Source organism: Lucilia sericata, unplaced genomic scaffold (assembly GCF_015586225.1).
Source record: "Lucilia sericata isolate MDLA Ls3-8-SP2 unplaced genomic scaffold, ASM1558622v1 Contig000021F_arrow, whole genome shotgun sequence".
Lineage (NCBI taxonomy): Eukaryota > Metazoa > Arthropoda > Insecta > Diptera > Calliphoridae > Lucilia > Lucilia sericata.
This window is the reverse complement of record NW_023994059.1, coordinates 1,276,776-1,304,485: the sequence shown is the minus strand read 5'-3', so window position 1 is coordinate 1,304,485 and position 27,710 is coordinate 1,276,776. Positions and strand designations below refer to the sequence as shown.

Here is a 27,710-nt window from a genome sequence, read left to right as displayed (position 1 = left end):
GAAATAAGAATTATACAAAACTAACATGTTCCGATTTTGTAGAGATACTAGAATATTTAACATTATTATAAGCTCAAGAACTCTATTCGGGGAGTACCTACGGTTGTATGGATACAAGGTGAAATAATGGACTGATTTCAACCATTTTCAAAAGGTTATGTTCTTAAATATTTCCTCCTTAGTTAGGACAGGGTAGACATTTTATATATCAATAGATTGGAAATTAAGTCTACTTTACACAAAATTTATAAACTTTTTAGCAATTCAGAAATTCATAGAAGACTTTTTTTTTAAAATGTAGGAAAAATAGATTTTTGTTGAAAAAATTTTTAAAATTTAAATAAAATGTCTACTTATGAATTTTACAAAATTTTACAATCATATAGACTTTCTCATTGAGAATGTAAAACTAAAAAGAAAATTGGTTATCACGAATCTCTCAAATCATAAAAAAGTTTTGAAAAATCCCAAAAATGGGATTTTTTAGTTTTTTTTTTTTTTTTTGGCTTTACCATCCACACCAGGGCTGGGGTTATCGAAACCCTTTGTGAAATAATTAAGAACATATTGATTCATCTAAACGGGTTACTATATTTTGATATCGCCTTTGCGATTTAAGAATTTTTGGCCTAAAGTTACATTTTATCTAAAAAATAGGATTTTTTTTAGTTTTTTGACTATACTATCCACAACAGGGCCGGAGTTAACGAAACCCTTTGCGAAATAATTAAGAACATATTGGGTCATCTCAAATGGGTTACTGTATTTCGATATCGACTTTGCGATTTGAGAATTTTTGGCCTAAAGTTGAATTTTATCTAAAAGAATTGGCATGGGACCTGATCCCCTCAATATAAACAATTTATTGTTTTTACTAAAAATAAAGTTAACTTTTCAAAATGTGTAAATTCTTTATATATCTTCTTAGAAATTCTTAAAGATAACTTAAAAATAAAAAAGGACTTTTTTCCCAAAAAATTTATGAAAAATCGCATTTTTAAAATTTATATGCATATAACTTTTGACTCAGTCCCGATTTTTATATATATTTTTTTATATAATAAACACATTTGTTAATTGAACAAAAGAAACTGGAAAGAACTGGACAAGGGTGTGTAAAAAAATTATTTTCAAATGCGAATATCTCCTAAGCAATAAGAGATAATTCATATGAAATCGGGCCACAAACGAAGAAATAGGATCGTTTTTAAAATTGTACATAGCCGAGGTGTCTAAATTTGAGTACCTCTGGCCGATCCCCGGTAGGCCCATGTTCAGAAGTTAAACTCGACAATACCTCTTCTCTCGACATGTAAAATTTCATTCAAATCGGACTTACCGTTTAGAAGTTACAGAATTATTTACCTCTATTTTTGTTTTCTATACCACTGTGCATTGTTTTACACATATGGTCATAGATAGTAATGCCACTAATATTATGACCATAAATGTAAATATCTGTGTATTTGCTTATATGGAAGGAATTTTCTTTTTATGTGGAGAAGGGATATTAAAACTATAAATGAAGAGCAAAGCTTTCATTAATGTAACAATGTTTAAATTATTGTCTTCATCACTTCTCAAAATTTACTAATTTACATACACACACACATCCAAGTGTATGTGTTTTTGTAGACATTTCTATACACAGACAAATAAATAAACAAACAAACGAATGAACAAGCAAACAAGATACAAAGTAATTTGGTAAAATTTTTATTAGAATTTTAAACTTTAAAGAAATTTCAATGTTAAAGAAATATTTTATAGTTTTTTACTAGCTTTTTTGTTTGGCCAATAAAGTTCAAAACATAAAATTGCAAAAAATATTGGTTGTTATCTAGTAAAAAAACAACAACAAACAGCAGAGAAAGACAAAAAAAACATGTAAAGATATGGCATCTCTAGTTGTTCCGTTTTTTAAACAAAATTTTTTTCGTAAAGGAATTTGTAAGTGTGTATATTTTTTTAAATATTTTTTAACGATTTTTGTTTTATTTGTTGTTGGTTTCCCGGTTATTTGTATGCGTTTCTTGTTGTTTTTTTCTGTTTAAAATATGGACTCTTGTATGCATATTCATGCCCTAAAGTCAAACTAAAGGTTTTCTATTCTTTAGTTTTTTTCATCTTTTGTTTTTGTCATACAATTTTTACTAGTAAAATGTAGAGATTTCTAACCAGGATTGTAGTAAGTTGGTGTGTGTATCTGTGTGTAGTGTTTATGCAAAATGTGTTAGTAGTTGTAGTGAACAACGAGGTGGTTGTTAATAAATTTTGTGGTATTGTCTGTTCTTAAGCTTTTTTATCTATTTTTTATTTTTATTGTTGTTGCTGTTGTTGGTGTTTTGGGACAATTACTTTAAAAAAAACCTTCTAAAACTTAAGAAAGATTCTTTTTTCATGGTTTATCCCAAGATCTCGTTGTCTCTATTTTGTTGGTGTGTGGCAGCTAAAGTGTTGCATGGCTGCTTTAGTTTATTATTATTTTTTTTATATTTTTCTTATTGTTGTTGTCCTTTGTTTTGTTGTATCATATTATGATTTGGAAAATTTGTTAAATCCATGCAAGTTATAAAATTTGAAATATTGTTACAAATTTTGCCAACGAAACGAAGTTTTAAAGTTTTAAAATATCTAAACTGTGGTAAATTGTCATTGCTAAACAAAAAGATCTGTATGTAATTTATTAGAGTTGTTGTTAGTGGTGGTGGTGGTTTTTATTTGCTTAGAGGGCAGTGCCTTAGCGAGTAATTTATGACTCAGTAAAGCTAGAGATATTTAAGAAAATCTGATAATAGTTATTTAAATTATAAAATAAAAAAGGAATTTAAAAAAGTTAAAATTTAAATTTTTTTTAAAATGAAAAGAAAAAGCATGATACAAAATGTTATATAAAAATCATTCGAACCTTACTTTTACTAATATATTCCGTATGGATTTACATAAGTTCTTATTATTGCTTGTGGATAAAACTAAATAACTTTTTAACTTGTTATTTGTAATGACTTCCTTATGTACTTCTTTTGTAAGCGAGTCTTAAGTAGTAATGAGTTAAAATTCTTATTAATAAGTAGTGAAAAGTAAGTTGAATATCATTTTAACTCATTACTTATAGAAATTGTGGCTGGGTAATGCAACTTACCTTACTTTTCAATAACTTTAAAGTTTAAAGTATCCTAATAAACAAAATAACTCAAAATGTTTAAGTTCTTACATACAAATGCACTTTAAATATCCACCTAAATACCAAACTGTAATATTATTTGCCCTTTAATTAAAATACCAAAGAATTTTTGTGAAATTTCCACCCAAAAATTCCTAAAACACACAACCAAACGCCCCTCAAAAAAGGAATTTAAACACAAATGTTCACAAATTCCTTTTAAAATTACACCTGTATATTAAGAGCTTAATAATTATGACTTATCCCAGCTAATCGGGACCAACATATAATCAACAACAACAATAATAACTACAATAACGTAAGTGTAACACAGCAACTAAAATAACTGCAACTGAAATAAATTAAGTGTAAAACAACAAATACATATGGAAAAAAGTAATAACACAACAAAAAATGCACATTGTACTCCTTGATTTGGGAATTCAGTGATATATAAACGCCCAAGGCGGTCAAAAGACATAAACAATGGCCAACAACAACAACAACAAGAAAGAAATAAAAGTGGTAAAAAAATAAGTACAAATTAGTAAACGAAAGATAGCAACAGCAGAAGCCAGAAAATAAAAAGGAAATGCAAAAGGAAGGCGAACAAAACAGAAAAAAAGACAAATATTGAAAACGGTGTGAAGTAGTGTTGTAAATAAAACGATTAATTTAAACTTGAAATTTTAATAATTCAAGAGAGATGCTAAGTCCGTTCCTCTATATGTCCAAGTAAATCTTATTGTTAAAGTATTATTCAGCGGCTACCCAAATTAGCATTTTCTTGTCCTGCAAGATAGCCAATCGCCACTCCATAGATTACAAAGAGATAGTTAGAAAGCTAGTCCAAAGTACCACCATTTTTTCCGCTTAAGGCTTCTTTTAATTTTAGCTCATACAACTAAAATTATATAAACTACTATCGATGACATCAGATAACATCGAGATCATGTTTTTTGAAATGTACCAAAGTGAAATAACTTGTGAGAAAATAAAAAATCCGAAATTATATAAGAAAATTTTATTTCAAACCTATAAAATGTAATCGATTACTTTCTAAATAAACAACTGCAGTCGGTTACTCGTTGGACATAATATATTCGACACTCATTATTAAGAAGACTGTAATCAAATGACTGCAAAGCGAGCATGAAATAAATGCTTACAGGACATGCTAACACCAAGGAAAACACAAAAAAAAAAACAGCAACAACACAACCAAATATTAAAATATAAACACATACACAAATTTGCATATTTAAATGCATATACAGACAAACAATATGAAAACTTTAAAAGAAAATGAAAAGGAAAAAACACAATTGAAAGAAATAATAAAAAAACTGTAAATCAGCCAAAGGAATTTCTTTTGTGGCAAATAAGATGCGCGTACTAAAGAATTTAAAGCGGAAATAAAAACATAACTGTAAAAGAAAAACACAAAAATAAAGGCTGTAAAAGATATATTAAGACATTAATTTAAATTGTAGATAATTTGTCTGCCTTTAAAAAAAGAATTTAAATAAATTAAAACACTTTAAATTTTAATACTAATAACAACCAAAGTATCATTGATAATTTTATTTAAATATTAAAGTTTGTCACATCTCATACACACACACTCAACCACCACCTTTAACTAAAACCGCTTAAAAACTTCTTTTTCGCTCTACCAGCATTTGAACATTAGACCAAGAGTTTCAACAAAACTTAATAACACCTCTAGCGCCATCTATTGCTAGCCGGCTGATGATAGCAGCCATTTTGTTTTATAGCCATCTCTTTCCGTTATACTCCAATGATTCGGCGCTTTTTTCTTTAACTTATACAGGCCATTATGTTTATTACTCTTATAGCTTACTCACTCTATCAAGTGCTTTTTACTTGTTCAAAGTATACACTAGTTTTACTTCTCATTCCAGTGCTTTCAAGGGAAAATAAACTTGCACTTGCGCGCTCTATTGGAAATGAGAGCATTATAAGCAACGCCCCCTTTTTTTCAATAGAGCGCACACATTAATATTCCATTAAGAGTGTGCATTGAAAAACAAAGAGTGTGTGTATTTGAGCTTGTTCTTAACTTGGCTATTTTTTGTTAGAAGATGTAGGGAAAAAGTAACTGAAAAAAGCGGCAAAAATATTATTTGACATGGTTAAATGTCAAAAAATAAAATCATCACAAATTTGTTTTCTTCACACAGTGTTGTAATACTCTTCCCTGAATACCATTTTATGGTAGCAACCTAACAGAGTTGTATTTAAGGCAAATTTTCCTTTAAGCCTAAAGAAAAATGTTTATTTAATTTAATCTAGTTGTAAAATTCAAATGCCCTGAATACCATTTTATGGTAGCAACCTAACAGAGTTGTATTTAAGGCAAATTTTCCTTTAAGCCTAAAGAAAAATGTTTATTTAATTTAATCTAGTTGTAAAATTCAAATGCAAAATTGTAGATCATTTAATTTAACACTCTCCTTTTATGTTTCTCTCGCTCTTTTTCAAATCTAAGGAATTTATCGTTTACATACATACATACATATGTATTTGTTAAACTGCAAATTTTATTTTAATTTCCTTCCTGTGAGTGTGTGATCTTTTTACACTCACAGTTTAGTTGTTCGTCTGTCTTTCAATTTCATTTAAAATTCTCATTTATTTATGAAGCCGGCTTAATTTGCATGTCTTCTTCAATTTGTTTGTTTTATTATTCTTCGCTTGCTGTTGCTTTTGTTGTTGTTGTTGTTGTTGTTGTGTAGCATAAAGATTGTTTTTTTATTTCTCGTTACTGTTGTTTTTGTTTTATTGTAATTTAACTTCAAGTTGTTTTATTTTTTTTGTTTTTATTTATTTACTTTTGTTGTAGTTATGTTAATTTGTTGTTTTTTTTATAAAGAATTCATTATTATAATTTGTCCATATAATAAATATTTTTTCTGTTGTTTTTTGTTATTATTGTTGTAAATTTTATTAACATAATTTTCATTCATTAAATTTGTTTGTTTTCATTTTCATATTCAATTGTTTTATTCACTTTTACTTTTATTGTAGAAAAAACATGACTTCTTGCAGTTAATATGTTTTCTTGGTGTCTGTTTAATAAATAAATTATTTCTTTTTGGAATTTATTAGTAGTTTTTTACAATGTGGCAACAAATTCATGTTTTTGGTGTTTTACATTATTTTTGTAATAAATTTTTATTTTTAATGTTAGTTGATCTATTTTTAAGTTATGTTGTTATCTCATTTTAAATCGATAGAAGGGGCGGACCCAACATCAGGTGAAAACATCCTATTGATGTTATGAGGAATTCTCCGCCCCTATAAACATTCTCATCATCTAAAGGCTCACCCCAGTGCATTCCTGGACCTCTTAAAGTCGCCCAACAACACCTAGGGGACGAATTGGTAGTCCGAATCACGGATCTATATTTAATTAGCCAGACTTATTTCAGTGGAAACAAAGACCTACTGTGATAAGTTCACAAAGTTTTAGAGTAAACTCCAACACACTCAACCATGAAGGAAAATCACTGATAAATTAAAGGTTAAGGTATTAACAACTCCGCCACATCTCACTCCGTTTAGTTCAGCACACCATCACTCCATCCGACTAACATCGTATAATACATCAGATACAAGTATCTGATGGTACCTCGAACACCAACGCATATCCAATCTTTGTATTATCAGCTCAAATCCAACATTTTATTAATCCCCAGCTTTGCTCTGTGGTTTGTACCGCTCCTAGAAACTAGGAGTGTTGACGTAAACTGTGTATCAATCTTATAACTAAGCACCCCCTTCTCGCGAATTTGAGTTTAAACCTCAGCCACTACGTGGATCCCGAGGGAACCTCAGCCAACTGACCAGCCGGGACAAGTCCTGTGGGCAACTTCCACACGTAGTACCAGATTATGTGGTGCTCTGGTTAGACCCTATGTCAAATCATCCAAGGACTAGCCAGGGAGTGAAATGTCATCACAAGTTTATAGTACCGGCAGACTGGAGGTACTGGTAGCACCTCTTTACTCCGGGATTGCAATACACCAAGATGAGGGTCTTTCAACACAAAGCAGGTGTTAAACATCTTCGAAACTAACCAACTCGATGGATCGCTAATAAAATGGCCGATTTCTAAAATTTTATGAATTTCGACGATGTTGACGACTAATATTGACTAAGATTTCAAGACAACAATCAATCAATTTTTCGACAATTGTTTGAAATAAGAACGTAACCTTAAGCTCTCCTCGCCACCTTATTTTTCCAAATCATTCAGAATATTTTATTTCTGAAATATTTACATCAAAAATTTTGACAACAAATCACCTGCTCAGTTCATTTGAATAAAACTGTTGATTTTGGTGTCTGGAAAATTTTTCCCATTGATTTTATTTTGCTCCATAAATAACTTAAATATTTACTTAAAATATTAGCAACTTACAAATTAAGTTTTCTAAGAAAAATATTTTTTAATAGACAATAGCTTTTACTTAACATAATCATTTCTAAAATTGGTCAAATTCAATGTTCAATTCAATTTGCAAAACAAAAATAATTTAAATATTTTAGCAGGTAATCAACGAAAAATTACTAAAAGTATAAAATTTGCCAAGTCATTGGGCAGATATTTATTTATATTGAATATTTTATTCCAAATCTTTTGATGCGAATTCTTTTCGAACAAAAGCAACATGAAATTAAAAACATTTATAGTTCCAGTTTGAAATCATATTCCAAACATTGAATTATTCTTGTAATGAAAAAAATAAAGAAATTGTTAAATTTCCTAGCAAAGAATTTAAAGAAATTGGGGCTTGTCAGTTGGTACGTAATCAAGTCAATCGGTACCTAACTCTAAGTATGTATTGGTAGAAATTTTGTATTAGTATTGGAGCTCCAACCACTTTCACCACACTTTCCAAACATACATACTTGCATAATTTTTAATTTATTTTGCCCACATCTAATCAGTAAAAATTTAATAAATATATTTTTCGGACTTAAAATCTCTTTTTTTGCAAAAAAAATAAGTTTATTTTAAATAATATATACAACTTTGTTTTGTCAATTTTAATTTCAACACACAAAAATTAATTGTCAAAAAAATTAAAAAAATATTTTTTTAGTTTGTGAAAAATAAAAATATTTCGGATTGTTAAATGCGATAAAATTGTGTAAAAAATTAAAAAATAGTTATGTGTTTGTGAAAAAACGTCGTTCAAGTCCTATTATCCCGGTATTTTCGCGAAAAAGTATTGAAGTATTGTGAGAGAATTGAGTTCTCACAAGTGTGTTGAATTTACACAGAACTCGTCTGTGAAGAGAAGGAAATGTTATTGTTGTAAAACAATGTCATAGTCCAACTTCTTATTATTCTTTGTTTCCTAGCTTCTAAATGTGTAGTACACAGAGGAAAAAGAAATAGATACATATATGGTACCAAATTGTCACCAAACTGTTTATAATTTTTCAATAACATCCGTTGTCAAAGTATATACATACGTACGACAACACTATGTGACTAGTGACAACGTTGCGTTGTTAATTCGTTGTCGAAATCTAAATTTTATACACATCCGTTATCTAAATGTTAAGGAACGTGGTAAACTCACTATTGACACGTTTGTTAACATTTAGACAACGAATGTGTATAAAATTTAGATTTCGACAACGAATTGTTGCAATGTTGACAACATTACATAGTGTTGTAATACGTATGTATAAATATATTTTGACAACGGATGTTATTGAAAAATTATAAACACTTTGGTGTCAATTTGGTACCAAGCGTGTATATTTATTTTTCCCTCTGTGTACTTCTTGGCGTTCTAGGTTTGAACTCAACTTATTTCCTGCTACTATTTAAAAGACACATTTTTAATTACATTTTTAAACGGTTTCCGAAAACCTAGACAGAAACAAGCTGTTTTAAGACAACCCTTTAAAGCAGCTGCCTTTATGCAGACAAACTAGAGTCGTTAGTTTTACAATCCTTTAAGTAATTTCTTTTATAATATTTTTCTAAATGGATTTTTAATATTTTGAAATTACTTTCAATTATAATAAAATTATCCACTTTAATTTTATTCAATATAATTTTAACAATAAACAAAAACAAGAAAAAACATAATTAAATGAAATTTTTAAATTAAAATTATTTCACCTGTCCACAGAGTTCTATAAAGAAATTTCTTAAAATACAACTAAAAGATCATTTATTTAATGCAAACATTTGCTTTATATTCCCACAACTAAAAAAGGACACACAATGGTTAAAAGAGAAAATGTGTTTGTGATCATAAGAGAGGGTTGGTTGGCTTAACCTTACGCAAACAAGTAGCCAAGTCACGGTGCTCAATATCACTTTACAGGAATTTATAGCGTGTTTGAATAACAAAAAAAGATCTTTATCAACATCTTCATCATCAAGCGGAACTTGTAAAGTGAAGGCCAAGCCAGAGAAAGAGAGTTGCACCTTGAGCTCAAGGATAAGGAATTGTATGTAAAGGACTCTAGTTTATTGTGGTGGTTGTATTAACACAGATCCGTTACAATTTCAATTGTTATAATTTGTTTATGCTGCTACGGGTGAGTGTTACAATGAGAGTTGCACCGTTTTTATACGCTAATGACACGCCAACGTGAACTTGACCGTGGCTATCTGGTCGTCAGATCTTTTTGAGAAGTTAAAGAGAAAATGTAGAAAAAAGGTAAATAATACTGCACACAAGTAGTCATACCCTAATAAAGCGAGTATAATAAATATATGGATGACTAGATGGCCGGCCAACAAGGTACAGACACCAACAAATAGTTGAATGAATCGCCAGCCACTTGAATGAAATAGAGTAACATGCAGAATTAGCGTCGCATTAAGTATATATTCAGTTGTCAGTCATTTGTTGCTGCTGCAGTCAGTCGTCATTCACTTCGCCCAACACTTAAAAAGCGGCAAAAGTATTTAGAGTTGCAAGTAGGTTCTTTTAGGGTGGCCTATACTGTTAATAGTATAATGAAACGCTTTCAAACAAACCAACCATTCAACTGACCATTGTTATTTTCTTTTAAGTTTTTGGCTCATTTTTTGGAGTTTGTTTCAGTTGCAACGCTTGAGTAACTTCTAGAGTCCATACTTTTATTTGCCACTCTCAAAGATAAAATCTCGCCTTCTAGGTTTTTCTGTTTTATATTTTCGTTCTGTTTTGCTGCGGTGGCCGCTGTTGGTAACATTTCTTTAGTTCCGCTGTGTGACTTTACTGACGGTGTACAGTACAATTTTGTGTGTTTTTTTTTTTTTTTTTTTTCTAATAAACAACGGATACTCTCACCCGTAAGAGACTGGACCCATTCATTATTACGTTTGTACGTCAGGTTTTTATTGTTGTTGTGTAAATTTTAGACTGTCTGGTATTTTGTAAAAATATTAATTATATGTGTTTCCATTAAAGTGCAAATAAAACAAAAATAGTTTTCATTTTTTTCTGCTCCTAAATTATAGATTTAAAAGTGTTTAAGAGGGCGTTCCATTTTTCTGTTGGTAATTTTTCGTTTGTAAATAAAAAATGATAACGGTTAAACAAGGAAATGGGTATTTGAGTGATGAGAGTACTGCGTGTTAATATGTTAAGAAATTAAAATTTTATTTCAATTATATAAGTTTTTGTAATTTGTTAAACAAAACATTTACTAATGAAGAAATCAATCTTCTAGATATTAAAAATACATTTTAGAATAACTTCACTGTACCATTAAATAACTGATGATTGATAAAATAAATGTGGAGTTTAAGACTTCCTGAAAGATTAGGAGTAAATAATTTTGGTTTGAAGATTTGAAGTTGATTTGCTGGGATTAAACTAAACATTCTGAGAACTTCTTATTCGTTTCCTTACAATCAGGGCGATTGCTCTTTCTTCGTTTATACTTATGTAAATGTCGGTTGGAGACTGATCCATAATCCATAACTTCTCAACGGCTGACATAGATATCTGCTTCCTTACACAACGCCTGTGTTAAGCACCTTCAAACTAACTGCCACCTAACTAAAAAGTCCGTTTAAGATCAGTGTTTACAATGTCTCTCTGAACTTTTTAGATATTGATAATACATCCGCGACTTTCAGGGACTAATCTATATTTTAGGAGCACTTAGCTGGTGATAAACAAGTTTATTCTGTCAGTTCTATTGTTAGTTCTGAAAACATAAAAAGGCTTCTCAACAGGCTCCCTAAGTAAGAAGCATCGCATTCAGATCAAATCGGACGTAAGAAATTAAAATGTTTTAAGCTTTACGAGACTTATTAACAGGAGTTGCTATTGATAACAAAGGAGATATGCGTGCTACAAAATACCCAAACATATCGACCCAATTTGGGCTCAGCTTTTGTAATTCCTAACGAGTTTGGATAGAGCAAAAATGGACAGAGAAAATCGGGAAATAATTAAATAATTTGTAGCTAAACTCACCTCTCTTCCTCTTGAAAGCACCTACAAATTCCAGCGCCTATATTTCACAACTGCACCGTGTGAAAATATAATACTATCCAAACAATTTGTACTTTGTTTTTACTTTAACCCATTTTTATTTTTGACTCTTATTTTTTAACAAAACCTGAGATAATTTTGTATAGTTTTTGTGTGAACTTGGTGCTACGTGTCCCCGTCAGATAAGACAAGGTAACAGACATGAAATCAAATGAAAATAAAACAAAAAAACTGATACACTACCAAAGTGTAATCAAAGTACACAATCTTTAAACAACAAATTCTCACAATTGTCAAATTTGATAACATAAAAAAATTTTGATGAATACGTGTTTTATAAAAAACACCACAATAAAAATAAAATCGCAAAATTTATTTTATTAAAAAATACAAATTCACATATAACATACCCGTGCAAAAATTTGTCAAAAATGCTCCAGCACCCAACAACAACAAGGTGAAATAGACATATTTTTAAATATTTTTTCCAAATAAAACACTAGATGGCGCACTGTTTAGACGCCTACTGGTGTCAAACAACAAACAAGTAAAGTTCCAAACCATGGTGTATTTCAAACACTTAAGAGGGGCAGAGCTCCAAAGTCTAACAAGGACATGCGTGTTACCGAAAATTGGGGAGCATACAAAAACAAGCAACACTTGTAGGATTTTTGTTAGTGTATTTCATGATGTTGAACGAGCAAGATGTATGTGACGCTTTAATGTTGTTTTTTTTTTTCTAAAAAAATTTATTTTATTCTATTTTTATTTGTTAATTTATTTTTTAAACTAAAATGAAATATGAAAAAGAAGCCACTAGCAACAATGGTTGCTAGTCATGGTTTTGTGAAGCGACAAAATTAATGCCTCAGGCAGGCTGATTGCAAGAAGAGTCTCTGTGACATGCAACAATCACTGACAATTAATTGGTTGCACTTGTCGTGAGTTGGAGGTTATAATTCACTCAAGTGGGAGTTGTTGTTTCATTTCTTTTATTTTATTTCATTTTCGCAAATATTCTGCTATTTTCCCACAACTACAAATGAAAAAAAGTAAAAAATGAAAAAAATGTTGTTCACAACGGGAACGGGAACTTTACCATACGCCAGCCACTCTATACACAGTGTGCCAAGTGGTGCAAATTTTCATCTGTTATTTTGGTTTTTTATTTGTTTTCAAAACCTTAACAATAACAAAATTGGACAGAGTAAAACATAACAAAACCTCAAACAATTTTCAGTTGAGCGCCCATGTGGAAATTCACAAAACAAATGCACCAACATTTGTTAAAAAAAAAAAGAAAAACTCATACTGCCGCAATGCCATAGTCAGTCAGTTAGACTTACAATTGTTAATAAAACTCTCAGTTACACAGACATGCTGCAACACGCAATGGGAAGTTTAGCAGCTGAGCTTTTGTTTGGGCTTAAAATATGACTTTTATTTAATACGGAGCAATAGGTGCTTGAAGTGAAAAAATAAGGGTCATGATAAGAACTTTTATTAAAGTTATAGCTTAATAACTAAATCTGGCTCAAACACAATGACTTTTGACTAGAAAGATCAGAATTAATTATTGTTCTTTATGTATGCAAATCCTGTGATGTATTATTTTTTTTAATTTTCAAGTTTATTTTACTATCATCTTTTTATGATAATCCTTAGGATTCATCAATTCGCTAGAAAAAGCTTACACTTCGAATATGACACTGAATGTATTTTCCTTTCTTTAAAAGGAAAGGTCCACACCAAGCTCATTGCGGTATCTACGGTTCCTAAGTACTGTTCACGAAAACGTAAAAATTCTTTTAAAGCTTCTGTGCGAATATCGGCTAGCTGTGTCCTTGTTTCTCTACAAGGATGGAAGAGGGAATTGCCAATCTACGAGCTCCCTTCAGTAGTCAGTAGTTCAGTTCTAGTCTGTTTAGTTCAGTTCTAGTTCAGTTCTAGTTCCTTCTAGTTCAGTTTAGTTCGTAGTTCAGTTCTAGTTCAGTTCTAGTTCATGTTCTAGTTCAGTTCTAGTTCAGTTCTAGTTCAGTTCTAGTTCAGTTCTAGTTCAGTTCTAGGTTCAGTTCAGTTCAGTTCTCAGTTCATTCTAGTTCCAGTTCTAGTTCAGTTCTCGTTCGAGTTTCAGTTCAGTAGGTTCATTCAGTCAGTTCTAGTTCAGTTCTAGTTCAGTTCTAGTTCAGTTCTAGTTCTGTTCTAAGTTCAGTTCTGTTCAGTAGTTCAGTTCGAGTTCAGTTTCTAGTTCAGTTCTAGTTCAGTTCTGTTCAGTTCTAGTTCAGTTAGTTCCAGTTCTAGTTCAGTTCTAGTTCAGTTCTAGTTCAGTTCTAGTTCAGTTCTAGTCAGTTCTAGTTCAGTTCTAGTTCAGTTCTAGTTCAGTTCTAATTCAGTTCTAGTTCAGTTCTAGTCAGTTCTAGTTCAGTTCTAGTTCAGTTTTATTTATAAAAAAAACTGATACAAACTGCTTTCGAGATTAGATTAGATGATTGATAATGAAGCCTTTAATCAGATTGTGGACTATAGTCTATGAAGCCGACTATAGTCAGTGAAGTAGTATGGAGCAGTATATTGTGTAGTTACTGGACCAGTCTATTGACTATTCTATGTACAAATGGCTAGTCTATGAACCAGTTCTATTAGCATCTATTGATGCTGATGATATTTTGGACTAGTATATTGTTTAGTTTAGAGATTAGTTTATTGAATTAGTTTATATACTATTCATGGACAAGTCTATTACCTAATATATGAAAGTTTAAATAAAGACAAAGTTCTTAATAAGTCGCGTATTTAAATATAGAAAAAGTACAGTAATACTGAAAATTGAATTCTAGATGTGTAGGATATTCCATCCCAATTATAGTAGACATGTACAGACAACTAAATCTTATTCTATGTCAGTTGACTTCCTTACCAATGAAGATTTATTTACAGCAAATAGAGGGATATATTTAAAATCTAGATATAACCATGTGTCTGGTTATCTTTCGATCTTTTCCAATTTGCATACCACTTTACAAAGTGAAAGTTTCGATTATAACTAAAAGAATCCTTTAGTTCCAAACCATTTGTATTATAAGTATTCACATATAGAGCGTTTAAATCACATAGTTTCGTGATCATTTATGTCATGTTTAAACTTTTAAAATTATTCCACAATTATTTAAATATTTTACACGAAAACCAATGAAATTAAAACCATTTGCATACTTTCAAAAAACTCACATTAGGATTAGGACTCCAAAATCCTATACACACTCTCCGAAAAGTTTCTTGCCTGCAAAAAAGTTTAATTTCAAACAATCAAGGTAAATACATAGAATTAGAACAATATTAAAATTAAATCAAATCAAATTAAAGCCCCCCAGCAAGAAGAGTAAGAATAATTTAACAAACTCCAAAAAAGGTCTCTCTAACAATTTACAACAAAAAGGAAACCAGAAAATAAAATATAAAAAAATTGAAACATGAATTAGAGTTTTTAAAATATCATTTCTAATACAAACTACAAAAATAGTGTGTGAGCGGAAATTATTAAAAATAAAAAGTAAAAAATCTAAATTAAAATAATAACAAGTGTTGTAAAGTTTTAACATAAAATTGCAATAATTTTATTTATTATTATTTAAAAAAAGAAAATACGTTTTTTTTGTATTTAGTTTAGTCTGGTAAATTTGTAACTACGTTGCGGTTCAGCTTCATGGGTTTCAATTCGTTTTTACAACAATAGCAACAACAAGAAGTAAGCAACTGCAACAACATCGACAATAACACAAAACAGCAAATGAGTTGAGTTTTGTTTGTAACAAAAAATGTCATCGCGTGCTATCAAGTGATTTTCCCGCGCATTGATTACAGAGTTGTGTTTTTCGAGTTAATTTTTATTTTTGTTTTTGTTTTGTGGCAACAAGTCAGTAAACATGTTGCTTGTATGTTTCTGTATGAACAACTTGCACTTGGGGAACAATAATGATAATTATAGTGTTGGAGATATAAAGAGCACAAACTCTAGCAAAATTACTTGATTGAAACCCAGTTTTTATTTTAGCATATAAATGCATAATTCACTAAATGCTGGCGCTTTCGAAAAATGTATTCAATATGTTATTTGTGCTATTTCTGTAACCTTAACTGTAATTATAAATACTTATACTACATTCATATTTTACAGATAATCATAATAATTATTTTGAAAATGAAACGAAAGCAAATAAAATAACAACAACTATTACAACGGATTTAATGGAGGATTAAATAAAAACTATATATTTTCAGCGTTGCATTTATGCAACAATAACAATACCAGTGAAAAGAAAAAACTAAAACGCAATCATTATGGCAGCCAGAATGCAGTTAATACAATGTTTCACTTCCGGTTTATTACAGGGAAATTCTGAGATTAAATGTATTTTTTGTATGTTGTACTCCTATTATTCATTAGTGTGCGAGAAAATGTTGTTGAAATCATGATGGCGTTAAAGTTCCTGTACGATTTGTTTAGTCAACCAATAGCAACATTGTTCGTCTCGTGTGACTTGCATTCGTCAGCTTTTTTTTATTGTGTTATTTTGTTTCTTTTGTCATTTTAAGTGCATTTTTTATGGCATGTTGGTGTCATCTCATGGTTGGTTGACTTGTATTGGGGGGTTCAGATTTTAAAATGGTTGGAATTTTTACAAATATAAATCGAAATTGCATACTTGGATTTTTGGTATTTAAAGTTTATATATTAAGCCATATCTAATCATTAATCATAATCATAAAACTGGCCTAAACCCAAAATATAGTTCCATACACAGAGAAAAAAAAAATGTAGACGCCTGGTACCAAATTGACACCAAATTTTTCAATAACATCCATTGTCAAGTATACACATACATACAACAACAACATGTAATATAGACCACACTTTATTAACATTGCAACAATTCGTTGTCGCAATCTAAACTTTATGCACATCCGTTGTCTAAATGTTAACAAAAGTGGTATATATATATATATATATATATATATATATATATATATATATATATATATATATATATATACCATTTATAACGCATTTTCAGCTTACCACGTTTGTTAACTTTTAGACAACGGATGTGCATATAGTTTAGATTGCGACAACGAATTGTGACAATGTTGACAAAGTTGCGTGGTCTACATTACATGTTGTTGTTGTATGTATATATTTGACAATGTATTTTTTGTCAAAAACAAACTGCTTACTAAACTCCTTATGTGCAGGCAAGTAACTCCCTACTTGTAAGCAAGCGTGGAAAGTACTTGCCTTTAATGTCGTCACCGTGTTAAAAGCTATTGTTTTAGTAAATTTCTGTAAGTTTTTGCTGGGAAAGTTTGTAGTATCCATCTTTCTATATCACTATTAAAATCAACTTTCGGATGACATTACATACCTTATGGACCCAAATTAAGATCAGTTATTCCTTATACATACATATGTATAGCAAATGATATGTCTTTCGAAGACCTTACCAAAGGTTTTTAGACATTTTATTTGCTTTATTTATTTTTTATTTAATTCACAAAATAGGGAAGAGTAACATTTAAGTCTGTTGGAAAAAATTTTTTTTAAACACCATTTAAACTATAAATAAATTTCTATAGTAAAAATATTTAACAATTTAAATAAAAATATACTTCGTTTACCCCATATACAAAAGCGCTTTAAGAGAAAAACTGAATTAGTAACGTGTTGTTGCCGTCAATTTTTAGACCAACAATCAGGAAACTTTATAGAAAATTTACATAAATTTGAAACATTATTCCAAAGGACCACAGCAAGACAACAAACAAGAAAGGATACATTAAAACACAACAAAACCAAATAACAGCCAGGCAGTCATCAAAAACGTCTAAGACTTTGAAAGGAGACCAACGACACGGCAAAGGACATTCTAACAGTATATTCAAAACAAAAGAAACTTGTTTTATATGAAAAAGTAAAAAACAAAATTGTAATTAAACACAACAAATAGTTTAAAACAAATACAGGAATAATAAAATAATGTTAATGTCCGTCTCTCCGTCCATAATTTAAAGCTGTCTTTTTTGTCCGTTTGGCAACAGGACATCCTTCAGTCAAAAATAAAACATTACATTGTTAAAGAGAAAAATGTCAACTTTACATGCAACCAAAAAGGAAGATATAAATAAATTTTCCAAATAATGTAAAAGCAAACGACATTTTATGGTTGATGGAATAGCTATAATGACCTGCAAAAATGACCAGTAGTAGTAAATGTTAACAGGATGTTTTGATTTTCTAATGAACACCATCTAGATGACAATGTAAGGCTTTTTAAGGATTTTATAATAAATGTTTTATGCCAAACACGTTCTACAGTTGATAAGATTAATGTGTTTGGTGATATAGGCTGGTGAGAAACACTTGTTGCTGGAAAAGAAAACATAAATATGTATTTATAAGTTAAGTGTTTTAAATAAATAGCTATGAAATAATTTTATTCTTTAAATGCTTATGATGATTTCATTTTTAAGGATTTAAAGCTAGTGTTTACAAGGTGTGTTCAAATAGTCCTTTTTTCATTATTCTACTTCATATAACTTTCATTACTTATTTATAACATTTGCATATATTAGCTATAATTCTTAGAGCTTTTAGCTTTATATGAAAATATTCTTGTTTTTATTTATTTTTTTTCTTACAAAATGCATAATCTGTATTTACTTTTCTTTACTTACCTTAAGTGACTTTCATATTATTGTTTTTATTATTAGAATTGTTTGGTTTTACAAACACACTTACACATTAAAAGGACATACATATACTTACATAAGTGTGCGTTTAAGGATGTTTGATTATATGCGCACATTTATATTAAATTGCAAAATCCAGCCACCCATTTCCACTTCGGTTTTCTTCAAAGGACATGAAGCAGTGTATAAAATATAAAAAAACCTTAACTTGCGAAAATTTATTGCAATTTTTTTTATCGCTTCATTTATTTATTTTCTTCTCCTCACTTGTCCCATCTTTTTTTTTTGTAGGATTAGACAAACATCATATGAATGTTGTTGATGGATAAAGACGTTTTTAAGTTTAAATCGAATGAACCGTACACTTCAGTGAAAATTTACTTTGAAAGAAACGGATTTTTCGGTTAAAAATGTTTTGTTTTATAAGAGGACCATACCCCAACAGTACTAAACGAGACGAATTTTAGTTCTATTTGTAGCTCCATTACGATAAATTAAGCCTCCACTACACATTCCTTTCTATAGATCGATTTGGAAACCAACCATCTTCTTTAAACAAAAAAATCATAGTTTTCTAATCCTGGACGTTATAATACCTACCAATGCCTGCTATAGTGGTACATAAAACAAAAGCCGCAACCACAAATACGCCTTTGTCGAAGGCATTATGTTTTTATTTTAGTTCATGTTACTACTGCAAGAGTGTTTTTTAAAAGAAAACTTATTTTTTATTTTCATTTCTAAAAAAGATGTTGAGTAAACATTAATTTACATAACTTCCTTTATCATCAACAACAACAACAACAGCATCAACAACGTACGTCTGCAAGTACACTTTTCCTATGTTTTTTTTTTTCTACTCTACATCTTTTAACGCTACGCAAGCTTTCAATTTATACTTCCTTCCTCTTCCGTTTGTGTTTATGTGAGTGTTTGTTGCTCTAAAACCGTTATTAAAAATGTGTATTTTTTTAAAGCATGTTTTGTGGCGCTTTTGTATGCTTGTGGTAGTAGTACTAGTGGTCGTTTGAAAACAAAAATACTAAAAACAGTTACTGTTAAAGAAAATGTGTTTTCTATGAAGTTGAGAAAACTCCTCCTGAGTAAAAAATGGAAAAAAATAACTGCTGTCAACATTTTGGTCGTCATACGGGTGTGGCAGTCTTTTCAAAAAAAGTGTCTGTTTTATATGTTTGATAGTTTTTTATTGCTACAAAACAGATTTTGTAGAGATGTTTTAAAATGGCATTTAAATTTTTTGAAGGATTCATATCCTTGAACTCAACGATTTGTATTTATATTATTTGTACGATACATCCAGCAATCCTTAACTACAGTTATGTTCTATTTTGCTGGTTATAGGGCTGTCTAATCTTATGAGAAAAAAATTAATCAACTTGAAAATACTACCAAAAACAATAACCTTTTATAACACGTAAAATTTTTTTCATAAACAAATTTCTCACACTTTGTTGTAAACAAAATTTTCCAAAATCCTTCATTTCAGTTTGGAGGGTGTAAGTATATTTTGACATTTTTGCAAAAATTATTTGCAAAATGAAAAAAAAGCTATTCCACAACAATATAATGATGACACCGAGTGGAAAAAATCCACAGGATTAAACGCCCGTTTAGAATATTTAGCCATTGTTTACGTAAAATGAAAAAAAATATATATAAACTGATAAGTCATGCTTAAGCAAGTATAGTAAGTCTAAAAAAAAACATTCGCACTCATGGAAAAACACTGTGAGTGAAATGAATAAGAGCAGTTTAAAAAATTTGGATTTGTAACTTATAACTGATTTCAATAACAAATTTCTAGTGAAAATCTTATTTTTGGAAAAAACAAATTTATTTTATATGTAAAATTGTTGAGCTTACCTTATTCATTTAATCTTCAGTATAGCTTGCGGTCTATGGCGGTATACATTTCAACAATACAATTTTTCTTATGAATTCAATTTCCGTTATTTTCAAATTGTATTCTCTTTTTTATACCCACCATCGAAAAAGATGGGGGCGGTATTGACTTTGTCATTCCGTTTGTAACACATCGAAATATTATTCATAGACCCACAAAAGTATATATATTCTGGGTCCTTATTAAATTCTAAGTCGATCTAGCTATGTCCGTTCGTCTGTCCGTCTGTCTGTCTGTCCGGCTGTCCGTCTGTCTGTTGAAAGCACGATAGAGTCCAAACGGAATAAACTAGAGGGTTGAAATTTTCCACAAATATTCTCTATAGGTAAGGTTTGTTCGGATAGCCCCCATACAAGTGGACCCCCAAAAAACAGCTTAAACGGGCATATCTGTTTTAAAAGTACGACTACAGCGTTGAAATTCGACACACATAAGTTTCATGCGATCCAAAATCTCTCTATGTGGATCGGTTTATAATTTACCCTACTTACTTAAGTCCTGTTGTTTATAGCGAAGCATTCCTTTTAGGTCATACAGTTTGATGGTGGGTATATGAGATTCGGCATAGCCGAATATAACATTCTCACTTGTTTCTACTTATTTGCGCCTTATTTAATATTTTCCGTTTTTTATTCTTCTCTAAATGTTAACGCCTTTTCGAAAAGAGGCCTTTAAACAACCACTGATGAAGATGATGATGATGACATTATAAAACAAAACATATTGCATAAATTTCCTTAGCATTGGCAAAAAAACACAATTCTCACACACATTTGCATACATATATACAAACATTTACAAATATTAAAAAAGGAATGTAGTAAAAAAATATATATAATCATGTGACAGGATAATTATGTCGTATAACTTGGCAAATGAAATTTGAAATTTGCATTTAAAGTGACATGAAACAACAACAGCAGCAGTAGCAGTAGCTGCTAAATGTTTAAATATGTTAAAGAAAAAAATACGTATATATTTAAGTTATCAAATGTGTTGGGCCAATGTATTTGACTGTTTCCGTATCCCTTAGCGCGAAACATAAATATAATGTGTCTGTGTGAGCGAAATTAGGCATAATAACCTGCTCCCAAGTTATGTAAACATTTGATTATTTAAACTTAATATTAAGATTAAATTTTGTCTCCGCATTTTTATTTATACGTGTTTTTAATTTTGCATAATTTTTAAATATTATGGAAACATTATGTTTTTTATGTATGTGTGGTTTATGCATATTTTTAAAGGTTATAAAATAAATTTACAAAAAAAAAAGAAATTAAATTAAACTTATTTTAGTACTATAAAGCTACAGCTAATCTATTAAGGTTTATAACTTTTTAGGGCTTTAGGACAAGAACTACCAACTTAGTTCTTCTGGCAGTCCGCCTGGGTACTCTCCAGTCAAACAAGCGGTACAGTAGCCAGATTTAAGGGGATTCGTAGAAGCCTTACGATATTGTACAGCTCGAACTAAACCTTCCACGCTTAAGTAGGCCAAACTATCGGCGCCTGTATAAAAATAAATATACAAATTTTGCATAGTATTTCATATTTCTTTAAAATTTGTATCTATATAATCAAGAACTTACCCACATATTTGGCCAATTCGTTGGGATTCAGCTTATTGGCTATCAGTTCTTCTCGGGTAGGAATATTAATACCCATATAACAGGGATATAACAAGGGAGGACTAGCGATTCTAATGTGCACCTCTACAGCACCAGCATCCTTTAGTAACTTAATAATAGGTCCAATAGTATTGCCACGCACTATGGAATCATCAATAAGAACCACACGTTTACCCTCACAATTTTCCGATAAAGCACCAAATTTCTTTGCCACACCCAATTGCCGCAAACGGGTAGAGGGTTGGATAAAAGTACGACCTACATAACGATTCTTGCATAAAACTTCAGCAAAAGGTAAACCAGACTGAAACATGAAACAGAAACCATATAAAAAATCTTTGTTAATTGTTATTAATGACAAAACCTCTCACCTCTCTGGCATAACCATGAGCCGCTGCTGTACCAGATTCTGGTACAGAACTAACAATATCAGCTGCCACTGGAGATTCTCTAAACAATTCACGGCCACATTGCAATCTTACAGAATAAACCATTTGACCCTCAAACGTAGAATCACTACGTGCAAAATACACATATTCAAAAATACAAAAAGCCATACGTTTGTAATCTGGTCTCTCGACAATGTCCACTGTGCGAAAACCATTGCGAGTTAATTCCACAATCTCGCCGGGCTCTACCTCGCGTACATAACGTGCACCAATGGAAAGAAAACCACAACTTTCACTGGAAACCACCCAACCTTCGGCCGGGCAATCATCAACACTACCAGCACCCAAAGTAATGGGTACAATTTTACCAATACACAAAGGGCGATTACCATAGGAATCACGTACTGCATAGATTTTATCTTTGTGCATGACGACCAGGGAATAGGACAAGGGAGCCAAAGTCATAAAGTGACGTATACGAGCTGGCCAATTAGGGCCATCATGTTCGGAAACATCTTCAGGGGCACAGCACAAAGACTGAGCTATCAATTCACTGTCACTATGGGTAGACAAACCAACACCACGATCCAAAACCTTTTCAACAATAGAAGAACATTAGATGTTTCCCTAGAAACAAAGAACAAAAAATCGTACCTCTCGTCTCAACTGTTCACAATTCACCAATTCGCCATTGTGAGCTATAGCCAAGGCACCATGAGAAGTGTGTACCACAAAAGGTTGACAATTAACCATTTCAGAGGCCGCTGCAGTGGAATAACGGGTATGACCAATACCCAAATTTCCTCTTAATCTTTTAATGGAGTCATCATTGAACAAGTTATTAATCATGCCCATGCCTTTGTGTACATTGAATTTTTTCGATGATTTGCCATCACTGGTGGCCATACCGGCCGATTCTTGACCACGATGTTGCAAGGCAACTAGACCCAAACAGATGACTTGAGCGATATCAATCTATGAACAAGTATAAACAAAATATCAATTTTATTGAAAATTCTTATCAGTAAATATTTAAGTGTTGTTGTCAATAGCACACATTAATTATAAATTTACATTAGTAACAAAAATAAAAATTTTGAATTTTCCTCAAAAAGCCGCGTTCTAGTGCACATAAAATTTAATTGCAGCACATGTGCAATATGTTTGGTTGACTTGAAGCGTGAGTGATAAGGACAATTTGTTGTTGTACGTCATATTGTTGTTATGGGTTGTTATTGTTTTTATTTATTTTTAATAATTATTTATATTAATAATGTGTATGAAATTCTGCAAAAAACAAAAACATGTTTACGCATTTAAAATTGAACAAAAGTATTTCGAAAACAATAACAACAATAACGATCTACGATTTCAGCTAAAAAATTTTTAATGGATGTCAATCAAGTTTATTGATCTATAGAAATCGGTCAATTAACAAAGAATTTGATAATGGGTAATTTGGTAAAATATTTGAATAGGAAGCTGCCTTGCATAACGTATATTAAAGAGCAGTTAAATAATTGATTTTGAAAGGAATCATATATATTTGGAAATTATATTTGAAATTTGTTCAAGTATTTTGAATTTACCAAGATTTTTATATTCTAAATTTGACAAAACCTTATTTGCAGCTTAAATTTATTGAAACATAAGAATCTGTACAGAAAAATTTACTTTTGACTATATCTGATCGAAAAGGTGGCGTGTCATAATGTCCATAGACCTTATGACCCACTAAATTGAGTCATAATGTCCATGTACATTATGACGTGTCACAATGTCCAAGAGCAATGCCACAGAAAGTCCATGGATTTCAAAGAGTCCATTTATCAAAAAAGGCTTATTTTAGCGAAGCCGGTATTCGAAATTCCCCACAGTTTAAAACCCCTGGGCCCGGCCGAAGCTCGGCTATCCAGGACACTTTTTAAAAGGAATCCCAAATGCAACATACACCAAATTAAGGAGCAATTCTTTTCGAGATAAGCGTCCATGGACATTATGAAATTTTTGTCGCTTTAAGGTGTGTCATAAGGTCTATGGACATTATGACACGCCACCATAGAAAAAAAGAAAAAATCAGAAAATGTCAAAAAGTATAGGTATATGTATAACTTATAAATACAGGACTCTCAACATATTATAAAAGAAAATAATTTTTGATTCATTGTGATTACCAGAATCGACATATAGGTACAATGTACCTGGTACATAAATGATGCTAAGGTAGTGCTCTATACAAAAGGATCATATCGACTATGAGTTGCTGAAATCTGGAGAGATCATTACAGGGAAACTGTACTGTCGTAAATACCTTGCTCCGTCTGATAAGCAGTAATCAGACGGAGCAAGGTATTTACGAAAAAATATCTTTGACTTAATTTTTCATAATTTACCACAAAAATACTTTTGGAATTGTTCAAAAATCTCTTGTATTTGCTGAGTCTGTTAAAGTTTTAGTTGTAGTTTAAAGATTTTTTCCTACTTGAGGATAATTTATCTTGAATAAGGGAGAAGATTTGTGACTCCGATAGGTTAGTAGTAAGTGTTCTAGTCAGTCAGACCAGAGGTCGTAGGTTCGATTCCCACCAGAGGCACTGGTAAAGGAGCGCACAGGTAGAGGCCTAGGTTTAAACTCCGTATTTATACAAAGAATGTGTGTAACAAGTATCATCAAAATCGGAAAGGGCAAGGTCTAAAACCTGTTCGAAAATTTTTGAAATGCCTCTATAACGTCTCAAATGTTCGAAAGAAATATTGGCTCTACATCCACCTTAAAGTATACCAATAGCCTTAGAATCATTTTCGAATCGATTTAGCTATCTCCGTCCGTCTGTCCGCTTATGTAAACCATGTAATCAAACTGCAGGTCTCAATTTTCAAGATAATTTTATAAAATTTGGCACAAACTGTCGTCCATGACATTCCCACTTATTTTATATGTATATTTTTCATATATTTTATTAACAATATTTAAACTTACCTGTGTGGGCCAATCACCACAAGCAATCGCCGCAAATACACCACATTCACATGTTAGACCAGAAACTTCTTTGCCCTTCGGTTGAACATCTTTATATTTTTTGTCGGGAAAGGATTTTGAGCACAAACTTTTGACACCACAACAATTTGCTGTTGTTGAATCAGCAGTAATTTCCACTAAAATTTCATATATTTAATAATAACACAAATTCTTAACTTAGAAACACAAAAACTTACCACTTGATGTAATATTGGAATTCATGTTTTTTTGCAAATTTAAATATTTATTATTTAAATATTATTAAATAAAATTATTTATTTTATAAAAATAATCTTCTTAGCACGTCTTAATCTTTTGAATACTTATTTCAAACTGTTAATATTTTCTCAAGTATAAAGCCATATATTGAAAATGAATTCAGATTATTGATCGATCGATCGGTTGATCGTTTAATTGATTTACAATATAAGTAGTTTTTACTATAACTACTAAATATGTATATATATATACAAGTACACAAATTTCAACTGATAAGAATTTGAAAAAAATCTGTTTGTAATTTGTTAGTGATTTTTTAGCACGAGTTTAATAAACATATTTATTCTATTTTTAAACAAAAAAAAACTAAAACTGAAATTAATCGAAATCTTATAAACAACTTTAGACCAAAATGTGTATAACAAATTATAATTATTTAAATTTGTCAAATTAGAATAACTCGACAAAAGTCCGTCAGTCAATGGCTGGATTAAGTTAAAACTGAAATTTTAGACATGAATTCATCACGTTTTTAACAAACCAAAATGAAACTGATGAATCTTATTGAAAAGGTTTCCATACAATATAATTAAAATAATAAAATTAACCAAAAAAATAATTGATAAGAAATAATTAACATGATGAAAGAGATCAGCATTTGACTCAGATACAGCAATGAAAATATTCCCATGCTTTAAATAACAGATAAGAATACTTATTGTTTTGCTGGTAACGGTTTAAGTTTCTTAAATTGTTTGAATTTCAAATTAAAAAAAATCTTAACCTTACTTAATTTTATTGTAAACAACAACAACAACTAAAATAGGCAAATTTTAATGACGCATAAAATAAACAAAAATTTCTAATAAATATTTATGCGTAAACAATAATAACAATATTATAGTGTTTTAATTATCTCTACATTCTATTTATTCATTCTTAAAACACTTGAATTTTTTATTTATTTCATTTAATGACAAGCCCCCCTTCTTCGGGCTACAAGTACGCAATGACGTCTTTAAAGAATGGCTCATTGAACTACTTCATTCTTAAATTTAATCTAGGCGTATCGTACGAGTATTTATGCATATTTGATTAATTTCTTGTGGATTGTCAATATTTTTGTTGCAATTATATTTTATTGCATTTTATACCCTATAACATCATTATGGGTGGTATGGATCGAAATTTTGAAAGGTAATATTAGATGAATAGGTTCATAGTTTATATGGCACCATTTATGCCTTATGCACATCCGTTGTTTAAAAGTTAACAAACGTGGTAAGCTCAAAATGCGTTATAAATAGTTAGCTTACCACATTTGTTAACATTTAGACAACGGATGTGCATAAAGTTATGATTGCGACAACGAATTGTTGTAATGTTGACAAAGTTGCATGGTCTACATGACATGTTGTTTTTGTACGTATGTATATACTTGACAACGGATTTTATTGAAAAATTTGGTGTCAATTTGGTACCGGGCGTGTATATTTTTTTCCTCTGTGTACTTCAAAAGATATCTATTTTAATCATATTGTACGTTCAACTTAGAGAGATCTAAAAATAAAATTTCGCATAAATATGACAATAAGAAATTTAAGGATCAATATGTAACAGATCAGGGTCACTAGCTAATAAATTTATTTTAATGCCCATAAATTTCTCAGGATTTATGAAGATTCGTATAATTACCAACTGTATGGTATTAAAAGATCGGCCTCAATAGATCATATTTGTTTAAATATATTTTTTTATTATTGTTGACTTTAAACAACAAATGATTTTTGTAAATAAAAATGTAAAAATAAACAAGAGCGATTAAATTAAATGGAAAAATTTTAATTGCACTTTGATAATAAAAAAATAAACACCCCACGAAGCCAAGAAAAGAAAAAAAAACTAAAATATTATAAAAATATATATTGTAAATAATTAAAAGTCAATAATAAATAACAACTTGCATACAGTAAATTACACAATAACGTTATTCGCCTCTAAATAAGATTTTCTTTAAAGTAATTGAAATAAACATTAAAGTTTCTACAATATTTTCTATAAATTTTACTTTAATACTTAGGAAATAAATTGTTTGAAAAATGTTAAGAAATTAACATTATTTGAAGGAAATT

At 30.3% G+C, this 27,710-nt stretch overlaps 2 protein-coding genes across 2 annotated transcripts in view; one reads left to right on the top strand and one right to left on the bottom strand.

Moving 5' to 3' along the window:
- The window catches only part of LOC119608152 (AP2-associated protein kinase 1), a 186,671-nt gene that overhangs the window by 66,763 nt on the left and 92,198 nt on the right, over nt 1–27,710 (top strand). The window lies entirely within an intron of this gene.
- LOC119608142 (amidophosphoribosyltransferase) lies at nt 21,444–25,796 on the bottom strand. Its single transcript, XM_037962436.1, has 6 exons — nt 25,557–25,796; nt 25,321–25,496; nt 22,995–23,315; nt 22,323–22,934; nt 21,913–22,255; nt 21,444–21,832 (listed from the first exon to the last, which is right to left on the bottom strand). Exons 1-6 carry the CDS (start codon nt 25,579–25,581, stop codon nt 21,681–21,683), a joined length of 1,629 nt encoding a protein of 542 aa, XP_037818364.1. The 5' UTR covers nt 25,582–25,796; the 3' UTR covers nt 21,444–21,680.

Excerpts from the sequence above, each read along its gene's own strand:
- LOC119608142 (XM_037962436.1), bottom strand. The coding sequence starts at position 25,581 with ATGAATTCCAATATTACATCAAGTG. Across the intron at positions 23,316-25,320 it reads GTGGTGATTGGCCCACACAG|ATTGATATCGCTCAAGTCAT; the intron begins GTAAGTTTAAAT and ends ACTTGTTCATAG. Across the intron at positions 22,256-22,322 it reads CTCATGGTTATGCCAGAGAG|TCTGGTTTACCTTTTGCTGA; the intron begins GTGAGAGGTTTT and ends TTCATGTTTCAG.